Source organism: Somniosus microcephalus, chromosome 3 (assembly GCF_052327205.1).
Source record: "Somniosus microcephalus isolate GS21.2 chromosome 3, FLI_Smic_1.0, whole genome shotgun sequence".
NCBI lineage: Eukaryota > Metazoa > Chordata > Chondrichthyes > Squaliformes > Somniosidae > Somniosus > Somniosus microcephalus.
The window spans coordinates 28,914,523-28,937,119 of record NC_140989.1 but is presented as its reverse complement, the minus strand read 5'-3'; the positions used below and the strand labels follow the sequence as shown (position 1 = coordinate 28,937,119).

The window sequence follows — 22,597 nt, the reverse complement described above, 5'->3', positions numbered from 1 at the left end:
CTCGTAGTTCTGCCCACTTGTAAGTTTTGACTAGATCCTTCTGTGGTTCCTTGACTGCTTCATTAAACTCAACCGCCAACCCCCCACACCCCTGGTGATTCACTGGGAGGTAGAGGAGACAGAGAGTAGGGATAAAGGGACGTCACTGGATTGGTGCAATGTGCCAAGTGGTGTTCTTCAAGGATCTGTACTGGAGACTCAACTTTTCAACCATATATATTAATGACTTGGATGAAGGAATATTGAGATGTATATCCAAGTTTCAGATGACAATAAGATGGGAGGCACAATATGTTTTGTAGATGGCAGCAGGAAGTTACAAAGGGACGTAGACTAAGTGAGTGGGCAGAACAACAGCAGATGGGAGTTCAATGTGGGGAAGTGAGAGGTCATCCACTTTGGTTTTTAACGACGAGAGACTAGGAGCTGTGAAGGAGCAAAGGGATTTAGGTGTCCATGTAAACAAATCACCTCCAGCAGTGCAGCACTCCTTCAGTATTGTCTAGTGTCAGCCTAGATTATTTGGTCAAGTCTCTGAAGAGATGAATCCACGACCGTCCGTCTCAGTAGCGAGAGCATTACCACTGACTGAGCCAAGGCCAACACCAATATAATCCCTCTGCAAACTTCTATAGTGCGACAGGTTAGTTATCAACCTTTGTGTAAATTGAAGAAAGTCGAATAAACCATGATAAAGAGCTCTCTGCTGGCTCAGGGCGAGTATCTGGGTGTTAAGCACTCAAACTCGGCAAGAGTAGGGCCGCTATAACCATCTCCCTGTCAATTGAGGGTAGGATCAGATCAGCTGTGAAACCCTTGGTCCTCACCCATGGTTAAACAGCTGGCTCAGGTGAAAAGCAGAGTCTCCAGTACAGATCCTTGTCTCCAGTACACTCTGCCTTGTCTACCAGGATGAACAGCCACCCGGGTAAGCCATCAGAGCGCAGCCGGCGCCTGTGGAATTGCACCCTCACGAGTCAAGAGAGTTGCAGAGTGAGGTTAAAAATAACTTTTTTCCTTTATGCAAACTAGAGAGCAGAAAAAGTTATTTTCAGACTAAGGAACATAGCACAAATAATTCCATTAACAGTTCACATCAGGAGCACACTGAACTTCAACTGCTGCAAAAAAAAATATTCATCGAAGACTGATTTGAGGATTAAGAAGATTAAATAAAGCCAATTATTCAGTGACAATAGAAAGGTATTACAAAGGAGATTACCAGCACTGTATATTGGTGAATGTCCTTGACATTAGCATTAACATGGTCTACAGACAGCTCATCCATGACTGGGCAGGAAAGAGAGAACACAAGAGTTTTATCAGTTAAATCCTTTGGGGCTATCTGATAGCATACAAACCTGGCAGTTAAAAAATTCATAACATTTAACATCTGTAATATCCTGAATGTTAACAAAATGACAGATTTGCATGAAAATGGGTCCACTATTACAATGTTGGGGGCAAGGAAAGCAAAGGGAGTTACTCTATAGTGATGAATTTTAACAGAACAGATGCCTGGGGCTGGGGCAGGAATGGAACGAACGTTGGCTGCCTATTTGTTAATCGGGGACACAGAGCCAAGTTCAAACCGGATAGTCCCCAACATTTTTCCTGAGAGTGTCGCTGGCTGGCAAGCGGGAATAGGAATTCAGAAGCATTCCTGGGCGGGAGAGAGTGACTTTGGACCTATGGTTCCCAAAGTTCTCCACCACTGGGATTTTCCTTGGGTCATGCCAGAGTCTGCTGTAGACTAATTGATAGAGATTGATTGCTATGATTAGTAAACAACTCTATTATCATTGTATCATGTGACAAGGGTGGCAGAAGGCGAACTAGATGAACATTAGTCTTTTGTCACCAAGCAATTCCTATGTTCCAATCTCCTCCCTTGTCCAGGGCCACTGAGGCTAACAGTAGTACTCCATTTGCCAACCCAACTGAGAGCAGCCAACTCACACAGGTTGGGCATCGATTCTGAAACCACCTGCTCTATGGCATGTGACAGAACAACATCCACCCAGTTGGTTGGACACCTTACTTTACACCACTGGATGTAAAGGGCCTATGAAAAAAGAGAAAAGTGCACCATGTTCAAATGCAACACTTCATTGGAATCAGAAAGCACCAACTGCAGCATCTGAATGTCGGCAGAAACTGGAATTATTACAACAGATAAAGTCAAATGAAAAATATCCAAACTCAACAGATTCAAGCTCTTTTTAAAAAAAAAAAAAAAAAAAAATGCTCAGAATCCACATGGCGAGGAAGTGTCCTGAACAGCTCTTTCCATTAACACCGTCTCCTTTTACTGTAAGCAAAAACGATGCAGATAATATAGGTTGCAGGTGCTGGCAATTGAAGTTCTGACAATAAAACAAGTTCAAAATCAACCAAGTTTTAGAACAAACAAGTTTTTTTAATGTTGCCATCACATCATTTTGTTCAAAAAAATAAAGTACAAGAACTACTTTTAAAGTTTGCAAGGTCTGGAATAGTAAAGGAACTGTTGCCTACCTTTTTTTTAATTAAATAGATATACTGTAACATGAATTAATCTTACATACAGCTACTGGAGTGGAAAATGTGACGAGGTATTTTGGATGAATTGACCTGGATCATCAATAGGTCCCTGTGTCACAATTAAAAAGGCACCTCACAGAAGTACCCTGGCAATCGGGTACGTAACATATTCTGTACCAACTAAGAGGCAGTGCTGTGTGGACTTGCGCAACTTTTACCCAAGATACGATCACAGGTACACGGTGCCTGCAGGTCTCACTCAGTGAACTCGTGCTACACAAGGTACGAACCAATATTTGGAGCATCGTGCAGATGTACTTAACCCCCTCAGTCCAGAGTTCAAATTAACAAAGGCCATTATACTCCCCCTACCCATAAAGACACAAAATGCCACAGGACTCTTAACATGCTGCAGAGATAATCCCAAATTCAGTTTTTTTGGACCAGTGGCCATTACCAATGTCTATCAGGCCACTTTAACGTGCGCCTTAAAGCAGGGCTCAGCCTGAGAGGGTGGCCACCAACGTTCCCTCTAACTTGCACGGCTGTCCGGCTTTTCCAACGTGAAATTTCACATAGGCGCAAAACTTTGAATGGGCTGCGCAGCTAGTTAAAGGGGCCGCGTACCCCCCCAAAAATGAGGGGGAAACATTGGTGGGCATCTGACCTGGCATCAGTGTGTTGTGTGTGCACTTGAACTGCTTTACCCATTTGCCTGATGGCCATCGGGGTTTCCCATCCCTGATGTGGCTCTGAGTTACTCCCTCTCCCCACTCCAAGCGTCACTAAATGTCACTGCGCACCCTCTAACTGTACAGCAGATCGGGGAACACGATGAAGAAGTGGGAGGATCTCCATCTCAACTGTGCTTTAAAACTAGCCTATTATCCACAGTGATAATAGATCAGTTTTAGAGTGCGGGGTGACTGAAAGAGCCCCACCTTTCAATGTCCATCATTAACCTGGGTAGGTCACTTGCACAGACATGTTAATAGAAACGCGCTCAAGGTCCATGGAAAATGGACATCAAATTCAGAGTTATAAAGTGTGTCATCTCATTGCAACATGAGTGGCCAAGATTTGTACCCAGTTCAGTTAGAAAGGCATTTGGGTAGTACACCAAGTTACTGCTGGTCTGCAAAGGGTTAATGGGACTGCATATGCTTTTAGGGACTGATACCTGGTGTAGGGCAATTACATACTTCTTTGTTTACTTAGTAGAAATGAACCAAGGAGCAGCCTGATACCATTTATCTTTCCCAAATGATGCACACTGCCAGAACATTTCCTCCCACTCTATGCGACACGCCATCACCAAGATAGAAGGCAAAGCGTACCACTATAAATCAGTCAGTAGGAGGCATATTAGCCAGATTTAAGTTGACTTGTTCCCCCATTGTCCTCCGCTCGCCACTCAGTTAACATGCCTCCCCAGATAGATGCAGCAGAGGGGGAACTCACCAGTATGGTTTGTCACCGGACTAAAATCAACTCTGTACTTAGGTAAACAACAATAACCAGTGATCTTGACAGCAGTTGTATTGCTCAACAAAAGCTAGGCAGTGTTAGCGATACTAGTGCATAGCAACACAACTCTTGGCAGGATGTCAAGAACTCCTGTGTGAAGCATAACTAGAATCATTTAAGGATCAGTCAGTCAGTCTCTGTCAGAATTATACAAGTTCTAACTAGTGTCACACCATTAACATCCAAGGATGTTAAAGGAAAAGGCCTGGCAATAATGTTGTATATTTGACAACTTTGCCATGTAACTTCTCCAAATGTAGATAACTCTATCAAGTGCATTCTAACATCAAGCAGTTTCTATAAATTTTAAACTATTTTTGCAAATGAACTCTAGGGGCGGACTAGAAAGATCTGTTTGGCGTGGTACCCAAGGAGGATTCGTGTACACATGATTGCCAAGCATAGCAACACAATGTCCCTTTAAGTCACCTTTTATAAGTTTAGGATAGTCTGTAATACCCCATTTACAAACTCTCTAAGGCACACAACAGCTCAGGGTGTCAAATGCGAGGACAACCTGCTAAAGGGTTGCTGAAATGAACTGTGGGTTTAAAAAGAACCAGGAAAGGCAAGGAATGAGGGTTTGCACCAGCCGGGGACAGTCACATAATTCATTCCCAGCTGGCTGGAACAGCACATGATCAAAACACGATCTCCTCAGAATACTGTAAATCACTTCTGGAAAAATAAAGCTTCCATAATTGACTCCCTGCATTGCCAAAGGGATTTCATAACTTAAAAAAATGACAGAGCATCTTTTTTATCTCACATTTCATGATTCACAATAGTCTAAGTGTACATTTTAAAGTGCTAATCCCTCCTACAATGTAATTTAGTCAGAAAAGATTAGACTAGAGCTCCTACAAGGTTCAAAATTCCTTGAGGAGCAACTCTTGACACTAAAGTTTCAAACAGACTTCATACAATACTAGCAGAATGAGGCACCCTGAACAGTATGCCCGTTAGTATTGGTTTGTTCCACTTATTGGTCTATGCAGCTGAAGAGGTCTTTTATTCTCTGCCCCAAGAACAGAGACACTAATTATTTCACTATAACAAAACTCAAACTCCCTGTTCATTGAGAATGCTGGTGAAAGGCTTATTGCTCACTATGATGTTTTGTACTATGTGTACAGTAATAGCATTTTAACTTCAGATGTTGCAGACCGGTACAGTTTTGGAAGCATGCAAAAAAAAAAAAAATTTTTGTTGCACTAATATATTCTCTGAAAGACATAATTGAAAAGATTATTTTTGAACATCTTTATAATTAACATAAAAGTCTGTCAACTGTGTATTCTATTCTAATCTTGTGGGGGAGGGGGGTTTGGTGGTGGGAAATGATGTGAAGGGGAGTTATTAAAGATTTTGCCACAGTATCACCATGGCAAAAATGTGTTGCTACATTACTGTACCAGTCTACAACAGTTAGCATGCTTGAAAAATATAAAATTACCAGTACCATCATTACAACAGGTCGTTAGTGTAGATCCCAGTTACAACACGGGACTTTGTAAACAATTATCCAAAATACTGTATATATTTATATATACACCTTTTAAATCAAGTTCTTTACAGTGACCCCTTCAAGCCATCAGAAAGAAGTGGTTGATTTCTATCACCTAAAAGAACACGGTGTATCAACTACAAAACAATCCTGAGCTGGAGCAAACGGCAGGTAAAGCATTGAAAAAAATCAGAATGAAAAACAAGGATCTATAATGTTCAGCACCCTGCAGGGCAGTTTCTAATGATTGTGATAGTTACTTTTTTAAAAAATAAAAAAAAGTCAGTTGTACGTCTACAAAGTCAGTCTGGAGTCACTGCGGAGGATCATAATTTGGTGTGGTGGCCCGGTCTGGGTAAAGTGGACCTGGAGGTGGACGCTGAAGCAGAGGTCGAAGCCACTGCATCTTCCGCCTCCTCGAGCCCATCCCGCAGCTCCTGGCTTACGCTGGTCTGGAGTGCAGCAGGCGTCAACCATTCTTTCGGCAAGCAACTTTGGAGAAACGGAATGCAGGAGCTGAAGTGAGCCAGCCGGTTGACCCAGCGAGGGATCTCCTTTCCACAGAGGATCTGTTGTAAAAATAAACAGAATGTAACTTGTAAATTGTCTCCAAATGTGCTGCTTTTTAATGTAATTTTGTATTATTCCAGGGACAAATCAAAATGGTGCTTTGCAAACGGCTGAAGAATCCAAGTCTAAGGTTAGGTGTGCATACCAAGACACAAATATTTTCTTCCCTCAAATTGTCTCCTCCACCTAACTTCTGAAGGACACTGGCTGCCCTCCAGCACCTTGCTCAAGTAATCATTCTTCCTGTGCAAGCTAAAAAGAGAAATATTAAAAGGTATGGGGAATGAGAAGAGTGGGTTTGGGCTTGCTGGCTCCTGTGGCGAAAAACACTGGTGCAGACCTCGTGGGCTGAAAAGGGGTGCGCGTGTGTTGTAGCATTCGATGACTGTTGATGGAACGCGTCAGGAGGCAGTTCAGTGTGGTGGGAATTACAGAAGAGCCTGACCCTGTCCTCATCCACATGCACTTCCTGCAGGGATTGCAGAAGAGCGATTAGGAGTAGGAACCCAGCACCATTTTCCCTCCACCACGGTCAGGAGTGCGGATGTCACTGTAGTGCTGCTGCTGCGACCCTGGATGAGATCAGCTAACTCAGCACAGAATGTGTGTGGCTCAATTCACAGTGGGCAGTGCACTTGCTAACAGAGCCATCACGGAGCTGCATCAACGTTTAAGTAAACCCAGTTTAGGTCAACTCACCTTTTTCTCCATCAATTATGCTCCAAGTGCCTTATTATTGTGTACAGCCATTGCTTGCCTATTTGTTTACATTACTCTGGCCGTCAAGGCACGTGCTAAAAATTATGGATGAGTTGCATAATCAGAGGCCTGTGTCGACCGCAGCTCAGTGGGTAGCACTCTTGGCTCTGCGTCAGAAAGTTTTGGGTTAAAACCCCACTCCAGAGACTCCAGCACATAATCTAGGGCTGATACTCCAGTGCAGAACAGAGGGAGTGCTGCACTGTCAGAGGTACCATCTTTCGGATGAGTCATTAAACCGAGGCCCCATCTGCCCTCACATGTGGACGTAAAAATTGTTATGGCACTATTCAAAGAGCTGGGGAGCTTCTCCCAGTGTACTGGCTGACGTAAGAAAACTACTAGGCACTTGGTCTAAGCGTTAAACAAAGCTTTAATCAACTGTTTTACAACATGGAGGTCTAGTTGTGTCCTTCACTAGTTCCCGTTAAGAAGGTCCTGCGTAAGCTGGGCCCGTGCCCGAGTATTTATACTCTCCCTGGACAGCGCCACCCGTAGGCCGCTCAGTATTATTTCATAAGTCTTTCTTTCATGAATGACTGATTCACGTCACTGGCTAATATTTATCCCTCAATCAACACCACAAAAACAGATTATCTGGTCATTTATCTCATTTGCTGTGTGTGTGACCTTACTGTGCGCAAATTGGCTGCTGTATTTGTCTACATTACAACAGTAACTATACTTCAAAAACATTTCATTGGCTGCAAGGTACTCTGGGACATCCTGACACAATGAAAAGTGCGATATAAATGCTAGTTAGTTCCTCTTTCCTTTTTGGAACGTAATAACCACAGAAGTTGATCAAACTTTCCATCCTGTTAGATAAGCATCACAATAGAGGGGAACTCCGTGTAATATGAAAGAAAACATCAAACTGGCATTATCACATTGAAAAAACAAACATAGTAGTGTGGTAAACCACTGTTTGTATTCCACTGTGTACATGCCTGGACATGCCTCGGCTGACTCCTCCCACAAGTCCTAGTATAAAGGTGACTGCTCCCCAGCCCTTTGTATTTCTGGACTGGTCGACCACTCGAGGCAGACCTTCATTCTTTTGTTAATAAAAGCCTTTAGTTACTCTCTTAACTCTCAGTCTTTTATGAGTAATTGATAGCGCATCAATTTTATTAACAAAATTTTTATAATGGAGAAGATCCTCACACCAGCATGCCTGGACTTAGATCATCGGGAGGCGGACTCATCCACCAAGTTTACTCACTGGCTTAGGTGTTTCAAAAAATTCCCGACCGCCTCCGCAGCAATCAAATCGGACGAGGACAAACTGGATGTCCTGACCTCCAAAGTGAACCACCGAGTGTACTCGGTCATCCAAGACGCGACCTCGTACGCGGACGCTATCAAGCTCCTCAAGGACCAGTACACGCGCCCAGTGAACGAAGTGTACGCCAGGCACCTTCTGGGGAGTCGTAAACAACAACCTGGGGAATCGACCGTGGAATACCTTCAGGCACTGTCTGTGCTTGGCCGGGCCTGTGGTTGGAAGGATGTAAAGGCCGCCGTGTACACAGAGGAACTTATCCGGGACGCTTTTGTAGCGGGCCACAGATCCAATTACACCCGACAGCGACTGTTGGAGCAGAGTGACCTCGACCTCAACAAGGCCTCTGAACTCGCACTATCATTGGATGCAGCCTACCGGGGCATGGATGCCTACTCCTCTGCACCGTGGACGCTGCGGGGAATGACAGCCTGGGACACGGTAGGACCGCCTCATAGCGCCGTGCCACCCCAGCCACGGCCCAACTACCGCAGCAGTGTCCCAAGGCCAGACAGCAGTGCCCCAAGGCCAGAAATGCTACTTCTGTGGCCAGGCAAAACACCCCAGAGCGCGCTGCCCGGCGAAAAACGCGATCTGCTCGGGCTGCGGGAAGAAGGGACACTACGCTAACGTCTGCAGGGCCAAAGCCACCCCGAACCCCAGCAGCGCCGCGTGTGGGCCATGCGGGCCGCCATCTTGGGCCTCCCCGGCCATGTGTGAACCACCGGTACAGCAGCCATTTTGGACGCCTCCAGCCACATGGGGATCATGGACGCCGCCATCTTGGACGACAGCCGGAACGCAGCAGGCCCCCAACACCGCCTCATCTGATACCCGCAGCGACACACCGACCCCTACGCTGGCATCCGTTACACTGGACCAAGCGAGACCGCACCAGCTGGCCAGTTCCACAATGGACATTAAGGTAAATGGTCACGATACAATCTGCCTTTTTGACTCTGGGAGCACAGAGAGCTTCATCCACCCCGACACGGTGCGGCGTTCCTCTCTCCCAGTCCTGCCTGCGCACCAGCGGATTTCTATGGCCTCCGAGTCCCAGTCGGCGGACATCGGCGGCTACTGCGTAGTGACACTCGTAGTAGACGGGACCGTGTACGATCATTTTAAACTTCTGGTCCTGCCCGACCTCTGCGCTGCCGTCCTGCTGGGGTTAGATTTTCAGTGCCACCTTAAAAGTGTTACGATGGCGTACGGTGGACCCCTACCCCCACTCTCAGTCCGCAGCCAGCAGCTCCCAAATTGCCTGCCGCGCACCAGGTGCAACCTCTCCACACTCAGAGTCACCCCCCCACTGTTTGCTAACCTCACCCCCGACTGTAAGCCCATCGCCACAAAGAGCAGGCGATACAGTGCCAGGGACAGGGTTTTCATTAAAACCGAAGTGGAGCGGCTCCTGAAGGAAGGGATTATTGAGGGCAGCACCAGCCCCTGGCGAGCCCAGGTTGTGGTCGTTAAGACCGGCGAGAAGCAGCGCCTGGTCATCGACTACAGCCAGACAATAAATCGCTACACCCTGCTGGACGCCTACCCACTCCCCCGCATAGCTGATATGGTCAACCAGATCGCGCAGTACCGCGTCTTCTCGACCATTGACCTGAAATCAGCATACCACCAGCTCCCTATCCGCCCTGAGGACCGCCAGTATACTGCCTTTGAGGCAAACGGCCGCCTCTACCACTTCCTTAGGGTTCCCTTTGGCGTCACCAACGGGGTCTCCGTCTTCCAAAGGGAGATGGACCGGATGGTAGATCAAAATGCGTTGCAGGCCACTTTCCCATATCTGGACAATGTGACCATCTGCGGCCGTGACTTGCAGGACCATGACGTAAACCTCGAAAAATTCCTCCGCACCGCCCAACTCCTGAACCTGACATATAACAAGGAGAAGTGCATATTCCGCACAAACCGCCTCGCCATCCTTGGCTGTGTTGTGGAACACGGAGTCATCGGCCCCGACCCCGACCGGATGCTTCCCCTTATGGAACTTCCACTGCCCCACTGCCTCAAGGCCCTGAAGAGGTGCCTAGGGTTTTTCTCCTATTATGCCCAGTGGGTCCCCTACTATGCAGACAAGGCCCATCCGCTGATCAAGTCCACCTCTTTTCCCTTGACGGCAGAGGCCCGCTTAGCCTTCCACCGTATCAAGGAAGACATTGCCAAAGCCACCATGCACGCAGTGGACGAATCCATCCCCTTCCAGGTGGAAAGCGACGCGTCCGACTTTGCCCTGGCCGCTACCCTCAATCAGGCGGGGAGACCCGTGGCCTTCTTTTCACGAACCCTCCAAGGCCCGGAGACCAGACACTCCGCTGTTGAGAAGGAGGCCCAGGCGATTGTGGAGGCTGTGCGTCATTGGAGGCACTGCCTGGCCGGAAAACGATTTACCCTGCTCACTGACCAACGTTCAGTTGCTTTCATGTTTAACAACAAGCAGAGGGGCAAAATCAAAAATGACAAGATCTTGAGGTGGAGAATCGAACTTTCCACCTACAATTACAAGATCTTGTACCGGCCCGGGAAGCTCAATGAACCCCCGGATGCGCTATCGCGTGGCGCCTGCGCCAGCGCGCAGATCGATAGACTGCGGGCCCTCCACAATGACCTCTGCCACCCGGGGGTCACCAGGTTCTTCCACTTCATCAAGGCCCGCAACCTGCCTTACTCTATTGAGGAGGTCAGGACCATGACCAGGAACTGCCAAGTCTGCGCTGAGTGCAAACCGCACTTTTATAGACCAGACAGGGCCCACCTGATAAAAGCCACTCGCCCCTTCGAGCGCCTGAGCGTTGATTTTAAAGGGCCTCTCCCCTCCTCCGACCGCAATGTGTACTTCCTCAATATTATTGATGAGTACTCCCGTTTCCCGTTCGCCATCCCCTGCTCGGACATGACCAGTGCCACGGTCATTAAATGTCTGAACGACCTCTTCACCCTGTTCGGTTTCCCCAGCTATATCCATAGCGACCGGGGCTCATCGTTTATGAGCGACGAACTCCGTCAGTACCTGCTAACTAGGGGTATTGCCACAAGCAGGACCACCAGTTACAACCCCCAGGGGAACGGACAGGTGGAAAGAGAAAATGCGACAGTTTGGAAGGCCGCCCTGCTAGCCTTAAAGTCTAAGGGCCTTCCAACCTCCCGCTGGCAGGATGTGCTCCCCGATGCGCTCCACTCTATTCGGTCACTGCTCTGCACTGCCACTAACGCCACCCCTCATGAGAAAATGTTTGTCTTCCCAAGGAAGTCCACATCGGGGACATCGCTACCGCCATGGCTGACGTCCCCAGGGCCAGTCCTACTGAGAAGGCACGCGAGGACCCATAAAACGGACCCCCTGGTCGAGAGGGTCGACCTCCTCCACGCCAACCCCCAGTATGCTTACATTGCATACCCGGACGGGCGGGAGGACACAGTCTCCATAAGAGACCTTGCACCCTCGGGGGCCGCAGTAACCCACTACTCACTACCACCCCCCACCCCCACGATCCGATATCCAGCCCCAGCAGACGGCAGGCCTGGGCCCCGCGACCCGCTTGACATCTACGAGGACGACACGCCTGTGCCACAGCCTACGCAGGACTCGACGCCGGAAGCTCCACTACCCCTGCCGTCGCCACGCCGATCACAGCGGCAGACAAGACCTCCGGAGAGACTCCAATACACTAACTTTTAATACACTTCACCCCGCCGGACTCAATTTTAAACAAGGGGTGAATGTGGTAAACCACTGTTTGTATTCCACTGTGTACATGCCTGGACATGCCTCGGCTGACTCCTCCCACAAGTCCTAGTATAAAGGTGACTGCTCCCCAGCCCTTTGTATTTCTGGACCGGTCGACCACTCGAGGCAGACCTTCATTCTTTTGTTAATAAAAGCCTTTAGTTACTTTCTTAACTCTCAGTCTTTTATGAGTAATTGATAGCGCATCAGTAGACAGCTGAAAACAAGTTCATGTCTTCGTTTTTACAGTGTTATGATGCCGAAACCCCTCAATTGAATTGAGCCTTGCACTACACTCCTAACAATCTGTCAATGCATCAGCCACTAGACTAAGACCTGCAACCTCTGGAATCGTGAAGTCACTTACCATCCTGCTTCTTGAACACTTGACCAAAAACAAACAAAAGGCTCAAGAAAAGCCTTGGAGGAGACAATGAAGTTAGACAGAAAGTGTAATCGCAGAGGGATTTTCTTTGATGATTACAAGCTTTATTAAAAGCAAATTTTTCAATATATATAGATTATATATAAACAATAAACTGCAGAATTAAAAAGTAGATGAGTATGAATACAAATCATAGATTAAATAAACATGCATGTCTTTTCTGTCCACCTTATCCTAGATACTTGAGATTGTGTATTTAACTCTACTAAGTGTGTTCTTAGCTATTCACAGCACGGAGTATCTTCACTGGCTCTACAATAAGTCTGTGTTTTGGTGGCGAGCTCAGCATACCGAAAAGAAAATCTTCAACATTTTTGTTGGCTGCTAGATCTCTACAGGATATTTTACATCTTCAAAACGCAGTAGAGCACCACATCATCAGACACCATGTCAAGCTTTAACCATCAAGATGTATTGAATAGATGAACAAGAATGAGTAAGGTAGTGCAGTGGTTATGTTACTGATCTTGTAATCCAGATGGCTAGAGAACACAATATCAAATCATACCGTGAGAATTTGAATCAGTTTTGAAAATCTGGAAATAAAAAGCTGGCATCAGTAAAAGTGACCACGATAGTCGTAAAAACCCAGCTGGTTCTCCAGGGAAGGAAACCTGTCGTCCTTACCTGGTCTGGCCTATACGCGACTCCAGTCCCACAACAGGATTGATTCTTAACTGCTGTGTGAAGTAGCCCAGCAAACCAGTCAGTTGTATCAAAAACCGATGGCAGTGGTTTAAGTAGTAGTTTAGGACAACTAGGAACAGGCAAACAATGCTGGTCTTGCCGGCAATGCCCACATCTAGAGAATTAATTTTTTTTTTTTTTTTAAACTTGAATTTACATAGCACCTTTCACATCCTCAGGATGCCCCAAAGTGCTCCACAGACAACAAATTATTTTTCAAGTGCACTCACTGTTGTAATGTACGGTAATGTGGCTGCCAACTTTCACAAGCAGCAAGGAGATAAATGGCCAATTAATTTGCGTTGGAGGAGAAATGTTGGCCGGGACACTGGCAGCACTCTGCTGCTCTTCTCTGAATAACACAACGGGATCTTTTACATCCGCCAAGGCAGCGCCTTGATTTCATGGCTCATCCAAAATACAGCACCTTTGACAATGCAACATTCTCTCAGTACTGCACTGAAGTGTCGGCCTAGATTATGTGCTCAAATCTCTGGAGCAGGGAGAATAAATAACAGCAACACATATTTATAGTAGATATACTGAACTAGCTCCTCAAACAGAAAATGTTTACAATCTCTATATACACATCCAATTATTATTTCCTTATGGCTTTATCAACTGTTGGAACTAAATGGCCTGACTTTTCTCTTTGAAGGTTCCAAACATACAATTGAAGATTTGAGCAGTCCCTACTCAAATTCTTGACTGACAGTCCTAGATTTGAATTATTGGCGGCTAAATTCAAAAGTAATGTCGTAAATCTCTCAGCATGCTTTTGTTCGAGTGGGGCTTGGTTCCTCTCTCCAGTGCACAGCCATGGAGACAACAAAACAACAACTGTATCGAGCAGGCAGGGGGGTTAAATCATAATTTTGAATTAGAAACATAGGAAAAATAGGAGCAGGAGTCGGCTATTCGGCCCTTCGAGCCTGCTCTGCCATTCAATATGATCATGGTTGATCCTCTATCTCAATATCATATTCCCACTCTCTCCCCATACCCCTTGATGCCTTTTGTGTCTAGAAATCTATCTATCTCCTTCTTAAATATATTCAGTGACTTGGCCTCCACAGCCTTCTGTGGTAGTGAATTCCACAGGTTCACCACCCTGAGTGAAGAAATTTCTCCTCATCTCAGTCCTAAATGTCCTACCCCGTATCCTGAGACTGTGACCCCTCGTTCTAGACCCCCCCCACAAAGCCAGGGGAAACATCCTCCCTGCATCCAGTCTGTCTAGCCGTGTCAGAATTTTATACGTTTCAATGAGATCCCCTCTCATTCTTCTAAACTCTAGTGAATACAGGCCTATTTGACCCAATCTCTCCTCATAAGACAGTCCTGCCTTCCCAGGAATCAGTCTGGTGAATCTTCGCTGCACTCCCTCTATGGCAAGTATATCCTTTCTTAGGTAAGGAGACCAAAACTGCACACAGTACTCCAGGTGTGGTCTCACCAAGGCCCTGTATAACTGTAGTAAGACATCCTTGCTTCTGTACTCAAATCCTCTTGCAATGAAGGCCAACATACCATTTGCCTTCCTAACTGCTTGCTGCACCTGCATGTTTGCTTTCAGTGACTGGTGTACAAGGACACCCAGGTCCCTCTGTACATCAGCATTTCCCAATCTATCACCATTTAAATAATACTCTAGCTTTCTGTTTTTCCTACCGAAGTGGATAACTTCACATTTATCCATGTTATACTGCATCTGCCGTGTATTTGCCCACTCACTCAACTTGTCTAAATTGCCTTGAAGCCTCTTTGCATCCTCCTCACGCCCCACCTAGTTTTGTGTGGTCAGCAAACTTGGAAATATTACATTTGGTTCCCTCATCCAAATCATTGATATATATTGTGAATAGCTGGGGCCCAAGCACTGATCCCATTTATTCCTACTCTCTGTTTCTTGACTGTTAACCAATTTTCAATCCATGCCAGTATATTACCTCCAATACCATGTGCTTTAATTTTGCACACTAACCTCTTATGTGGGACTTTATCAAAGGCCTTCTGAAAATCCAAATACACCACATCCACTGGTTCTCCCTTATCTATTCTACCAGTTACATCCTCAAAAAACTCCAGTAGGTTTGTCAAACATGATTTCCCTTTCATAAATCCATGTTGACTTTGTCTAATCCCGTTGATATTTTCTAAGTGTCCTGTTATCACATCCTTTATAATAGACTCTAGCATTTTCCCTACTACAGATGTTTGGCTAACCGGTCTGTAGTTCCCTGTTTTCTCTCCCCCTCCTTTTTTAAATAGTGGGGCTACATTTGCAGCTGGTATTTAAACTCCTTTAGTATTGCGACTGAATTAAAAGTGACCAATAACTAAGACTAAACAAAAAAGCATAATTTTTACAAATACCTTCAGATCAGTTTAAAATCTAAGGGTTTTATTTTTATTAAAGAGTTATTGACGTGACAAATTGCTGTTGGAGATGGGTCTCATAAAATTGGCTAAAACCAAAGAACCCAGCTTGTGATGTATAAAAATCAATCATGTGACTAGAATCAAAGGGTTAATAATCAATTAACAGAGGCATGGTGGTGATGTTGGAATAAAAACAGAAAATGCTGGAAATACTCAGCAGATCAGGCAGCATCTGTGGAGAGAGAAACAGAGTTAACGTTTCAGGTCGATGACCCTTCGTCAGAACTGGGAAAAGCTGGAGATCGAACAGGTTTTTAAGCAAGTGCAGGGGCGGGGAGAGAGGGGCAGGGGGAGGGGGGAGGGGGGAGGGGGGAGGGGGATGAAAGAACAAAAGGGAAGGTCTGCAATAGGATGGAAGGCAGAAGAGATTAAGAGACATTAAGAGACGGTGCAAGGCAAAAGGAGATGGTAATGGGACAGGTTAAGAAACAAAGGATGGCTCTAGATGAAGTGTAAACGGCAGAATGAAAGACAGCTGCCATGTGGGACAGAGTAAAAAATAATAAAATAAATGGGAAAAAAAAGGAATAGGGAAAAAGGTAATGGTCTGAAATTGTTGAACTCTATGTTGAGTCCAGAAGGCTGTAAAGTGCCTAATCGAAAGATGAGGTGCTGTTCCTCGAACTTACATTGAGCTTCGTTGGAACAGTGTAAGAGGCCGAGGACAGTGAGGTCAGAGTGGGAGTGGAGCGGAGAATTAAAGTGACAGGCCACCGGAATCTCAGGGTCATCCTTACGGACTGAACGGAGGTGTTCCGCAAAGCGGTCACCCAATCTGCGTTTGGTCTCCCCAATGCAGAGGAGACTGCATCATGAGCAGCGAATACAGTATACTAAGTTGCAAGAAGTACAAGTAAATCGCTGTTTCACCTGGAAGGAGTGTTTGGGGCCCTGGACAGTGGGAAGGGTGGAGGTAAAAAGGCGTGTGTTGAATCTCCTGCGCTTGCACGGGAAGGTGCGATAGAGTGGAGGACCAGGGTGTCGCGGAGGGAGCAGTCTCTTCGGAATGCTGAAAGGGGAGGTGAGGGGAAGATATATTTGGTGGTAGGATCACGCTGGAGGTGGCGGAAATGGCGGAGGATGATCCGTTGAATGTGGAGGCTGGTTGAAAATGTTGGAGTTTGGAAATCAGATGAAGGTGAGGGTGCTGGAAATGCACAGCAGGTAAATCAAAAGAGAAATGCCGCTTCAATATTGTTGCTTAGTTACTTCAAATTCCGCGAGATGGGCAGCACCTCTGAGAATATTCTCTAAACAGTATCCAGCACAGAATGGTACAGCCCACCACCCGTGCTGAATACAGACACAGCTACACACTAATTGCAGGTACAAATAAACCTCCACATAACGGGTATGGGTAAAGGTCCCCATACCGAGTAGAGGTAAGACCTCTCATATGTAATTACTATATACAAGGCCCGCTAATAGGTAGAGGCACAGCCCCTTCACCAATATCGAGAGCAGGAAAGACCCTCATTCTGAACATTAGCACAACTCTCCCATCTACACAACTCTCCCATCTATAAATGATGGTGTGGAGATGCCGGAGTTGGACTGGGGTGGACAAATGTAAGAAGTCACACAACACCAGGTTATAGTCCAACATCTATAAATGAGTAACGTAAGCCCTCTGCATTGCCTGTGCTGAATATAGGTAAAGTCCTGGACAAGTCTCTTACATGACCTACAGGTAAATTCCTTTGCTCAAGTCTCTGGAGTTGGACTTGAACCCACATCCTTCTGGCTCAGAGGTGAGAGTGCTACTACTGAGCCAAGGCTGACAGTGTATCTAGATTTCTAAAACGCCTTTAGAAAGGAGTCTCCCATGTGACATTTAATTAAAATCAGTGGTTATTGAAGGCAAGGCATGGACGTGAATTAGTACCAAGTTAAAGGGAAGGAGGCAAAGGGTAAACAGTATGTAGAGCCAAGGTGAAATTTTGTTCAGCTCTGACCAAAAAGTCCCTAGTCTTCAATTTTATCTCCCTCTGCGTCTACTCAATCAGGCTGAATCATACAATGAACAACCTTGGTGTCCTATTTGACCCAGAGCTGAGCTCCAAATGCCATATCCTATCCATCACCAAGACTTTCTACCTCTGCAACATCATCTGCCTCTATTATCATCTCTCACCCAAGCCTTCATCACCTCCAGGCTCAATTCTCCAACACTCTTCTCAGCAGCCTCCCAATCTACCTCTACATAAACTCTCAACTCGTCCAAAACCTCTCAAACATCCTATCCTAAACAAAGTTCCGCTTCCCTAACATCCCTGGGGGTGATTTTATCAATGGGGACGTGATGGAGGCGGGACTGCTGCTTGTCAGGTTTTAGTCCCATCTCCATCGACGCCCAGCCAACCCACGCTATTTTCCCTTGATTGACCTAGTTAAGCCCGCCCAGCGGGCTTAGCAGACCAATTAAGGGAAAGCCGGTGACAGAGAACGTCAACGTATGACATTTCATCAGTCAAAAATTTTTGACAGATGAATTGTCATCATTTGACAGCTTTGAGAAGCTGTCAAACACTGACAATCTCTGTTCTTTGACGAGTCCTTGTGCTCAAGACTCACCAAACCGCTTTCCTGAGCAGAAATCGGAGAATACAGCAGCCATTCTGTCATCTCTGCCGTGGAGATGAGGCAGCTCCGCAGCCTAACGGGATGAAGCCTGGAGGAAGAAGCAAAGGTAAGTAATCTTATTAAAACACTCTACACTCACCTCACACACTTACCTCTCCACACTTGCACTCATCACTCACCTGCACACCGGACATTTCGGCCTCTCCGACCCCCGCAGAGCCTCACTGACCCTGGCGAGGTTTGGAACCGTCAGGAAGCCCACACTTTAGGGCTCAAAATAGGGATTAGCCAAAAAACTGCCCGTTAACAGGCAGTTAATTGGCACTAATCCCCTTCCCACCACGAGGTGACAGGATCCGGCACGGGTACCCGCCTCCTGGGAAGATGGCATGGAGACAGGATGGGTACCCGCTCCCAGATTCTGCCATTTTCCCGGCAGTTCCACCTCCATACCCGCCTCCCCAGGGTTGGGAAAATCGCCTCGCCCGTCTTTGCCAGACCCCACTGGTTCCCCATTCACAATACACAGATCTTTAAATCCTCATCATCATTTACAAATCTATCCATTGCTTCGCACCACCCACTCCAACATCCTTCAGCAGGGTTGTATGCGTTCCTGCACCATCCGTTATACAGGTAGACTATCCTTTATCCGAAAACCTTGGGACCAGCCGTGTTTCGGTTTTCGGATTTCAGAAGGTATTACGGGGCAGCACCCCGTAAGCCACCACTTTCGGTTTTCAGAGGTTTTCTGTTTTCGGAAGTGCGGATAAAGGCTGGTACACTATCCCTTATCCGAAAGGGTGGGGGTCGGGAGAAAAGAATATCGGACAGGCCGCTGCAGCTATCGGACGGGCCGCTGTATTGTTGGGTTCACTCTCCCGGTATACCTCCTTCACACTGCCCGGCTCGGCCTGCAATCTCCTACCCAGGAGGGAACTCAGTGACCCTCTGCCCTGCTCAGCGTAAGTCGTGCGCCACTCTGGTCATGTCGTGCGCACGACTTACGCTGAACGAAAAACTTTCGGTTTTTAGAGGGTTTCGGTTTTCGGAAGTTCGGATAAAGGATAGTCTACCTGTATTCAGAATTTCCCACTCTCACTGTTGCACCTTACTTGCACAGCCTTCAGCTATTCTTGCCTTGCACTCTAAGCATTTCCCTACACACATTCACCTTGTTACCTTTCACTCCACCCTCAAAAACCTCTTCAACTACACTTTCAGTCATCTCCCTGAAATTTTCAATAACCACTCAACATCAGTTCTCACCCCTTTTGCGTTTTTTACTAAATAAATGCAAGTTGTTGTAATGGGGAGCTATGGAGTGGAGTGCCTCAGGGATCTGTGCTGGGACATCTTACACATCGTAAATTGGATTCACAATCTCTGTTCAAGGTGGTTAAATTTGCACATGACATCAAATCTTGGAGGGGGGCGGGGCAAGAGAAGGGGACTGTGGAATCAGAGGAAGTCAACAAGATCTTATGAAAAAAGCTTGACAAAGTATGCAGCTGGGCTGATTAGAGGCAAATTAAGTTCAATAATACACGTGCAAGGTACTACATATATTGGAAGGAAAAGGTAGGACGCACATGTACTCCAATGGGATTAAGAACATAAGAAATAGGAGCAGGAGTAGGCCAATCGGCCCCTCGAGCCTGCTCCACCATTCAATAAGATCATGGCTGATCTGATCCTAACCTCAAATCTTCTATCACTCTCCATCCCACCCGAACCCATGTGATCTCCCGGGAGAGGCGAAAAACCAGATAAAAACCCAATGGCCAATTTGGGAGAAAAAATCTGGGAAATTCCTCTCCAACCCATCTAGAAACTCGTCCAGATCACTGTCCCTATGTTTTCTACAGTACTTACATTCTGTAAAGGCGATCTCCACCCCAGCCAGGAACAGGAATAAAACCATCTCCTGAAATCTAACAATTAGAACACAAGATGTAGGAGCAGAACCAGGCTACACAGCCCCTGGGCCCGCTCCACTACCCACAGGGCCATGGCCATTCCGAACCTAGACTCATGTCCAATTTCCTGCCCGCTCCCCGTAACCCTTAATTCCCTTTACTTCTAGGAAACTATCTATTTCTGTTTTAAATTTATTTAATGATGTAGCTTCCACAGCTTTCTGGGGCAGCAAATGCCACAAACCTACCACCATCTCTGAGTGAAGAAGTTTCTCCTCATCTCAGTTTTGAAAGAGCAGCCCCTTATTCTAAGATTATGCCCCCTAGTTCTAGTTTCACCCTTCATTGGGAACATCCTCACTGCATCCACCCGATCAAGCCTCTTCACAATCTTATATGTTTCAATAAGATCGCCTCTCATTCTTCTGAACTCCAATGAGTAGAGTCCCAATCTACTCAACCTCTCCTCATATGACCACCCCCTCATCCCCGGGATTAACCGAGTGAACCTTCTTTGTACTGACTCGAGAGCAAGTATGTCTTTTCTTAAGTATGGACACCAAAACTGTATGCAGTATTCCAGGTGCGGTCTCACCAATACCTTGTACAACTGCAATTGTATTTGGGAGGTTGTTAAAAAAAACATAGCAAACAAGATCCTGGGGGTTATGTTGCCAAGTCAGTCGAATTCAAATCTCCAGAAACTGACAAGAGCTCTGGCTAAGTAGTACAGGAAACTCTCGATTTACCGGCACCCAAACAACCGGAAATCTCGGTTAACTGGCAAAATTCAGGAGTAGGTTCAGTTAAGTTTTTCTTCATATTAGTGGCTGTTTCTTGATTCTTGGCTGTGTAATCGGGGGTTCCTGCACTTGTTGCTAAGCAACAGGGACGCTTGGTCTGTGGCCGGGCTTCTTGCACCTGCTGCTAAGCAACAGGGAAGCCTGGATTTGTTGCTGTGTACGGAGCTCTCGTACCTTTTAACTATAACTCTCTGTAATCCGGACTTTTTGATAAACCGGCACCACGCCGGTCCTGTCGGTGCTGGATAACAAAAAGAGTTTCCTGTATCTGGAATAGTGCATGCAGTTCTGTTCACTGCATCATAAGAGGTGGTGCAGAGCAAAGCAGCGAGGTTGATGCTTTGTGTCAGAGGGATGAGCCAAGCCTCTTCAGCCTCAAAATGATGCAGCGCAATCAGGCTTCAGGCTTCAACAGAATAAAGTAAAATCAGAACAGTACTTTCAGATATTCTGAGGCAGGAGGGCAAAGCGATAGAATCAGATGGTAATGGGCCAAGCCCATACGGCCATCTTAATCTTGTGATACAACACGTTACTCATAAATCTTCACTACTGGCACCAACAAAATCTAATTTGCATCAGTCTGATCCAACTACACATCCTTTAAATTTTCTGTGTGTTCAAACAGTGACTACAGGGTGGCATTCATAATGGAGGGAAATGGCTTCAGGCCAAAAACTACTGCCTGCCCAGTAATTATATTGCTTGCTGCAGCATGCATCAGCACATACCCAATAGCATATGTGCAGGGAAAAGATTGAATCAGCAAGATAGTTTACCAGTGAAATATCAAAACAATAATTATCTTTACATTTCAAGCTTAAACTGCCTTATTTTATTCAACATATAAAATAAATCTTTGATGGATTTAGATAAGAGGCACAGTCTTACTGGTATGTGTAAGAATTATTTCAGGAAGGTACTTTTTATTGGACACACCATTCCTTGACCAAAAGGCAGGCATTTTCCCTCTGGGCTCTGCTAAAGCCACTTTTCAACCACTTCCCTGGAATTCCATGAGTGCGGCCTAAAATGACTGCCTTCCCGTGGAAGAAAATGCCTAACTTTTACTGGCTCTCTCTTGATGACCAAGTTCAAGAACTCTGTGTGGGAAACTGTAGGCACAAACCACATTAATCGACAGAGTGACAAGCTTTCAGCATATGCCACATCATCGAATACTTTTTAATCTTCTATCAAACTGAAGACTAATTATAATTTTAAAAAATTACCAACACATCCGTTCTAATGCAATATTTTACTTGGCCATTTCTCAGTTCATTAAACAAAGTTGTCCAGAAACACCTCAGCAAAGTTGTCACAAGGCGTATACCCTTAGGATTTAACCGTCAGAAACCATGGATCACATAGAAGAAGAAAAAATAACTTGCATTTATATAGCATCTTCTTGTCTTCAGGATGTCCCAAGTGGCTCACCAATTATGATTACTTTTGAATTGCAATCACTGTTGTTCTGGAGGAAAAAGCAGCGGCCAATTTGTACACAAGGTCCCAAAGCCAACAAGATGAATTGAATCTGTTTTTCATGGTGTCAGTTGAGGGGGGAATTTTGGCCAGGGTACCGGGAGAATTCAGCTCCTCTTTGAATAGTGCCATGGGTTCTTTTATGTCCACCTGAACAGGCAGATGGAGCCTTGTTTTAAGGTCTCATCTGAATGCCAATACAGGAAACTTTCGATTAACCGGCACCTAAATAACCGGAAATGTCGGTTAACCAGCAAAATTCAGGAGTAGGTTCAGGTAACTTTTATTACTTGCCTTCCTCCATGTGTTGCTGTGCAAGG

General features: G+C 46.0%; 1 protein-coding gene across 1 annotated transcript in view; it reads right to left on the bottom strand.

Moving 5' to 3' along the window:
* Nucleotides 1-2,394: 2,394 nt before the first annotated feature.
* The window catches only part of LOC147120939 (uncharacterized), a 156,059-nt gene continuing 135,856 nt past the window's right edge, over nt 2,395-22,597 (bottom strand). Inside the window, exon 6 of the mRNA XM_085979778.1 lies at nt 2,395-6,126. Within this exon, the coding sequence (XP_085835904.1) occupies nt 5,852-6,126 (275 nt within the window). The 3' untranslated portion in view covers nt 2,395-5,851. The remainder of the gene's footprint in view (nt 6,127-22,597) is intronic.